The sequence below is a fragment of the Nannospalax galili genome, unplaced genomic scaffold (assembly GCF_000622305.1).
Source record: "Nannospalax galili isolate Female #2095 unplaced genomic scaffold, S.galili_v1.0 scaffold559, whole genome shotgun sequence".
Classification (NCBI taxonomy): domain Eukaryota; kingdom Metazoa; phylum Chordata; class Mammalia; order Rodentia; family Spalacidae; genus Nannospalax; species Nannospalax galili.
In genome coordinates, this window is record NW_008343479.1 from 4,308,442 (window position 1) to 4,315,366 (window position 6,925).

Consider the following 6,925-nt stretch of genomic DNA (forward strand, 5'->3'; position numbering starts at 1 on the left):
ATGACAGAAAATGAGCTTAAAAGCAAGTGGCTGCAAAAAAAAAAAAAAAAGAAAAAAAAAGCCGGGCGTGGTGGCATATACCTTTAATCCCAGCACTTGGGAGGCAGAGGCAGGCAGGTCTCTGTGAGTTCAAGGCCAGCCTGGTCTACATAGGGACATAGTGAGTTCCAGGACAGCTGGGACTACAGAGAGACCCTGTCTCAAAAAGCCCCCCCCCCCCCCAAAAAAAAGCTAGTGGCTGAAGTGATGCAGAGAGTTGAGAGGATGCTGGGGGAGATCTCAGAGTCCAGGAGTCATGGAAACCAAGCAGCTCTGAAGAGGAACTGGTTTGCTACTGTGTTTCCTTTAGAAATTGCCCTCTTCAACTCCGACTCCCTTTCTCTTATCTTTGCTTGTCTTCAGTCAGCTTCATTGTTGATAGTGTGGGTGACCTCCCTCTCAGAAACTTGGATACTATGCCTGGCCTTTGTCCTTTTATGTAGTGAGTCCAGGGAAGTATTCTGCCGGACCTGTTTTGGTCACACACCTATTTGAAAAATGAGGGTGGTATGGAGAGTGATGGGCTGGAAGATCAGATCAGCCATAACATAAGTTTAGGACAAGAATACGACAGGGAAAGAGGGAAAGAGGCAGTTTCCCAAAGGAGCGAATTCTGTAGCTAGGACATGAAACAGCACAGTCTGCCTCTTTCAGGAGACACAAATAGAATTCTAGGCCAGTGTGTGGCATGTTAGAACAGTGGGAAGTCTGACGCATGTCTTCGTCACCCCCAATACCTAACATCAGAATTGGCAGACATTCATACCTTTTGATGAATGAATGACTCAGTGCTCCTGGCTGGTTGTGAACAACTCTTAAAAAAGGGCACAGAATTTTGTCAGTTGCTTTCCATTCCGTAGATTGTATTACTGCTATTTTTATTTGGCTTTAATGCCGATGTACTATAACCCCGGGTACAAGAGTGCCCGAGACTGTGACTGGCATTCAGTAAGCCTATCACAGAAACCTTAACACCCAGACCAGCGCTGGGTTCTGCCCGCACTGATGGCGGGACCCTCTATGGGTAGACCAGCGTGGTCCTTAGGTCAGGTCCCGGGCCCAGGCCGGGTTGGGGGCGCGGCAGGCTCCAGGCGGCGGAGGGAGGCGAAGGTCTGCCTCCCGCCCCTCGGTGGTGCAGCCCTGCAGCTCCCTCCCTCCCCCGCCCTCCGCCGCCTTTCTGTCTCCTCTCTCCCTCCGTACTGGACCGCGGTCCGTTTCCGGGCCCCGGGGATTTGGCGTGAGCCGCCCGGGGCGCGAGCAGGTGGCTGCGGTCGCGCTGGGTGGAGCGCCCGCCGACACTTGGTCGGCCTAGGAGGCCCGCCATGGCCGAAGTGAGCATAGACCAGTCCAAGCTGCCCGGCGTGAAGGAAGGTAGGGCGGGCCTGCGGCGTGGGCTGGGCCGCTCCGCGGGGCTCGGGGTCTGCGGGCAGCCGGGGAGGGCAGGTGGGGGCCGGGGCATCGGGCCAGGCAGCCGGGGCCGGTCAGACACCCACGCTCCAGCCTAGCCAGGCAGGGCCCGGGGCCCAGTCGCACCCAGCATGGCCCTGCCAGGGCTTTTCAGGATGGCGGAGCCCCCCGCTTGCTCACCTTAGTCCTCTGCTCTACTGAAAGCAAGGCCCAGCCGGGCCGACCAGTGGGGAGGGGCTGGCCTTCAGCGGGAGCCTTTGTTTTGAAACTTGACCCTCTTCCTCCTTTCCTTCTTCCTCTCCCTCTTTCCTTCTCTCCTGCCTCCATTCCCTCCCTCCCTCCTTCCCTCTCTCCTTCCTTCCTTCCTTCCTTCCTTCCTTCCTTCCTTCTTCCTCCCTTCCTTCCTCCTTCCCTTCCTTCCTTCCTTCCTTCCTTCCTTCCTTCCTTCCTTCCTTCCTTCCGTCCTTCCCACCCCCCTCCTTCCTTCTTTCTCCCTTCTTTTTACCCCCGGCTTTTCCTAGCCCAGCGTCTGGCTGGCTCATTTCCACCTTCTTCAAGGTTTAGAAGTTTAAGCTTGACATTGCCTTAAATGGATGTTCCCAATTCGTTGTAAGCTTTTTATTATTATTGGATTTAGGAAAAGCAGAAAACGACATGGGAGCAGGGGCATTGTGACTTTGTTTTTAAATGGCTTCCTATATTGAAGTCCAGGAAAACAAGACTAATACTGGTCAGGCCTAGCCGACTGCGGGTAATACTCTGACTTCCCTCAATCTTCACAAGCCCCAGGGCCTAGCGTTTTTTTATTCTGGGTGCTGAACCTTACTCTTTGACTCTTTGGTCTTGTGAAGCACGGAAGTTACGGAGTTAGATATTGCAAACCCCAGACAGTTCCAGAGTGCTATTGTAAGCCCAGAAGTTCCAAAAACCCCTTTGTTGTGCATGTCTACTCTTTGACCTGGGATCTGTGGCTTGGGAATGTGAAAATGAAAAAAGATTTTGATTTCTTGGAACTTTAGGTTTCATTCCTAACTATGACTCAAATGGTCTTGCTTAGGCCAACCTAGAAATTCCAAGAAAGTTGGTGACTGCTTTGCTGCATTCTGCCCGAGTTCTAAAGAAGCCTAGTGCCTAGTAGTCACTAAGTCAACTTTTTAGTAGGACTGGATCTGCTCTGTTGCTCCTAAAGAGTAGTAACACCCTGGTGCTGAAGATTTTAGCATTACTATTTTTCCACTTTTCTGTTCTATCCTGGGTTTGGTGAAGACTATTATTCGTGTTATTATAGTTTTCCCTTCACTGTGCAGACCAAGGTGGTTACCGAGTGATGGGAAAGGCAGATCAATTCCTTGCCTTGAGAGTCCTGTCTTAGGGATTGTCTGGTTGTCTCTTACTTTTGGATATGAGTTATTATTAGATTTAAGAAAAGCAGTAAAGTGTGTGTGTCTGTGTGTGTGTGTCTGTATCTGTGTCTATATGTTGGTTGTATGTCTAAAGAAAAAATGTTCCTACTCCATTTGTGGTGGATGAGGAGAATAAGGTTAGAATTAAACACAACCTGACAGCGAAGCATTAACCATGTGGTGATGTGCTTTCTCCCAACTCTATGTCCATTGCAGTGATCTGGAAAGAACTTCGTCCTCTGTGTCTGCTTTTATGCCCCAGGTCTTCTGATTGCTTATCAAGACATACCTAACTTGTGCTAGTATATTATTTCTGAAGGAGTTCCATATTGTCAACTTAAAAATGCAAGATTTTTCCAATCACAAATGCTGAAAATCAATACATTCAGATTGGCTTTCACTTTGCATAATATGGTGTTTGTCAGTCCTGTTTACATATTCTGATAAAGTGAAAAGGATGTTGTGACCCTTTCATCTCTCTTTGTTAAATTAGAATTTAATACTTGTTCATGTTGAATGAGGTCAGAAGCTGTTGGGATAATTTTTACTGAAAGCACCTTAGTTTTCTGGTTTTAAGATCATCAAAGAAAAGGATGTATTTGCTAGGAGAGTCCCCATGGTGGCAAAATTTTTGACCAGGGAAGTATTCAACTCTAATAAGTTGTATCTTTCTCTCGTATAACTCTTAATTAAGGTCCCAGTTGCTACCTAACAATGTCTTTAACCTAATTAAAGAGAATACAGCTGGTGTTCATGATGGAACTAAGCATGTACAAACACTGAGACATGTAATCCAGAGACTCCAACTAAATTCAAGGGGGTTTGGTATTAATTTGCTTAGTATTCTGACTCAGGTTTTGAAACTCATTAAAAAATCCCCACTATCTCTATGCCTTTCACTTTTATTGATATATTTTTGGAGGGTGTATGTACAATTCCATTTGACTTCAAAGCATAGATTCCAATAGAATTGAGATGAAGACTGTAGGGAATACGTGTCCCTTTCACTGACTTTTCTTTAGAAGTGCATGGGACATTGGTCTTTGTTGTGAACTTATCAAAAAAAGGATATTAGAGTAGGGGATTATTTGAAAATCTTTTGTTTTGTCACAGTTTAAAATGTAACAGCTTTATTCTTTTTATGGAGAACAGCCTCACTGGAAACACTTTTTAATGCATACAACAATGGCAGTATGCTATGTATACTTTGAGAAATATCAAGGTAGGAGACAGACATTTGAGCTTTTATAGTGAAAAGATCCAAGTTGGTTAAATGGCAGGATGCTCCTATTTCCTAGTCAAGATGTGTTTGGGAAATCAGTACATCTTCTCTGTCAGCCTTTTATTTTTTCTTTCCACAGTTCCCCAAATCATGTGTTTTTATTTTGCATTCTTATTCACATGGCAAGGTTCACCTTGTACCAGCTGGTGCATGCTCTCTCCCTCTCCCTCCCTCCCCCCTCTCTGTTTCTGTCTCTCTCTCTTCCCCCTTCCTCCCTCCCTCCATCCTTCCCTCCCTCTCTCTTCTGTCTTTTTCTTTGTGCAAAGTGTTTGATATCTAAAATCAATGCACCTAGCAGTGACTTAGTTTTGAGAGTATAGGCAGCTGTTTGTGAGCCAATTCATTCTTTACAGTAGAAGATAACATTTAACACAGTTTTAGAAATCTCTATAAATAGAATCCTACCTCGAAAGCACTGATTTATTTTGGGTCGAATACACTCAGGTAGCATGATGGGGTAAATTGAATTGGAGAGGTAAGTTGAGGACTTTGAAAGGAAGATACAGTGAGTTAACTCGGTTGTGCTGGAGATTTGAGACTTACTGCCTGCATACTAGGCAGCTAATGTGATACCAGCATTTATCTGGCCCCAGGACAAGTTTGCTTTGCTGTGCAGTTTTTGTTGTTTTTAATGAGACGGTGATTAGATCTCCTTGAACCATGTCTTACTCATCTTGCTTTACTCTCATCTGAGTTCATAGCTTTATTCAGTTCAGCAAATATTCAATAAATATTTGAATGTGTGAATGAAGGAATAACTGAATGAGTGCATATGGTATTAGGTGTCCCTTGTGGTTTAGAAATTCCATCTAAACATAATTATTTCATTTTCTTTCTCATCAGCATATAAGCCTTTAAAGAACAGACATCGTTCCTTTGAATTATGTGTATCACCAATAATGCCAGTATTAAGTTTATAAGAAATGCATGCACACATTATATATATATATATATATTTCTAGTTTGTTGTTCATTGCTGTGACAAAACACTGACCATTACCAACTTGGGGAGGAAAGGGTTTATTTAGTTTACATATCCTGGGTCTCAGTTCATCCAGGAGCCCAAGGTAGAAACTCATGGCAGGAACCTGGAGGCAGGAGCTGGAGCACAGGCCATGGAGGAACTCTGCTTACTGGCTTGCTCCCTGTCCCCTGCTCAGCCTGCTTTCTTATGCAACACAGGCCCACCTGCCCAGGGGTGGCACCACCCACAGTGGGCTGGGCCCTCCCACATCACTCATCAAGAAGATGCCCCTCAGACATGGCCACAGGCCAGTCCAATAGAGGTAATTCCCCAATTGAGGCTCCCTCAACCCAGGTGTGTCAAGTTGACACTAAAGCTATCTAACACGCAGACATACACACACTATAATTCATCTGATATAGACATGTATAGTATACAAAAGAAACTTCTTATTTCTAGCCTAGTCTTGGAAGTAATAATTGTTAGAATACAATTAATAGTGAAGACATTATTTCTCTTTTGATTTTTTCTTTTTTAAACAAAGTATAGTTTTATTTTCATCGGATAAACAGTGAGTGTGATATACAGTACAACCACTGCCTTAGGCATTAGGAATGCAAAATGAATTGTACATAGCCATGTCCTCAGCTGACCAGCAAGTAAAGAAGGCCACCATAGGCAGCTGAGTTGCCAATCAGCTAGCAGCTAGCAGGTGCATGGATGAGAACCAGTAAGCTTTGTGAATGTGATAATGGTGCTGATGGAGGTGTATGTGCGAGAGAATAAAGAATGGGTGGTCATTAGGACAGTTAAGTCCCAGGCAGGTCCTGAGACCCGCCCTTATAGGTATGGCGCATTTCCATTATTTCCTGAAGTACAAGGCAGTAGGACACAGTTGGGAGCTAGAAGGACTCTCAAGTACAGATTTTTAAAAATAATCTACTCTTTGCCGCATAGGGTGTGAGTGTAGTTCTGTAATTAAAATGCCCTTGGATGTATGGACATGATCTTGACTGCAATCTTTAGCATGTGGAGTTGCTGCAAAGAACCCTCCAGATTTAGCCTTATGCGGCATGCCTGTAATCCCACTGTTCTGGAGGCTGAGGCAGGAGGATTGTACCCTTGAGGTTAGTGTGAGCTACATAGTGAGATCCTTTTGCAAAAGCAAACAAAACAAACCCCACAAATATACGTTCATATGTGTACTAAAAATGTCTCTACCTCAAGGAGAAAAAAAGCCTTTTAGTTTATTGCTCTATGCAGACATGCCATATTCTCTTAAATGAATAAGTGCATTAACCCCCATCAATAGAAATGATATTTGCAAAATAATACAAAAATACAGGTATTGAGAGGACAATTCCTATGTAGAAAACATACAGTTCACTGTTATTTGTGAGTTTTGTTGTTGGTTTTTCCTTTTTTTGAGACAGGGTCTTCCTATAGCCCCAGCTGGCCTGGAATTCACTATGTAGACCAGGCTGGCCTTGAACTCACAGAGATTCTCCTGCTTCTGCCTCCCAAATGCTGGGACTAAAGGTGTGCACCACCACGCCCAGCATCACTGTTATTTTTAAAAGGGTAGAGTAGAAAGAACCTAAAACCACTTATCCAGGCCACTTTCATCATTTTCTTTTAAATTGCTGTGTAGATATAGATTAATCATTTTTGAAGTGCTTATGTAATATTATATTTTTAAAATGGTAGAATGAAAATTGTGACTGGCAAGACTGTTTCAGAGATTTTTCTGAGGAGTTAATTTGGATATAATGTCAGTCATCATAGGCTTTTTCTTTTGTTCTCGTGTCCCCCCCCCCCCCCCCCCCTTTT

At 44.3% G+C, this 6,925-nt stretch overlaps 1 protein-coding gene across 3 annotated transcripts in view; it reads left to right on the forward strand.

Annotated features, from left to right (window-relative positions):
- The first annotated feature begins 1,196 nt into the window (after nt 1–1,196).
- The window catches only part of Ccdc50 (coiled-coil domain containing 50), an 85,851-nt gene continuing 80,122 nt past the window's right edge, over nt 1,197–6,925 (forward strand). For 2 of the 3 annotated variants that reach the window (XR_003850555.1, XM_008839696.3), the window contains exon 1: nt 1,197–1,410. Coding sequence is in view for 2 of the 3 variants with exons in the window: in XM_008839696.3 (XP_008837918.1) it covers nt 1,362–1,410 (49 nt within the window). In the remaining variant the exon portion in view is untranslated. The remainder of the gene's footprint in view (nt 1,411–6,925) is intronic. The other variant, XM_008839695.3, reaches the window with a different exon arrangement.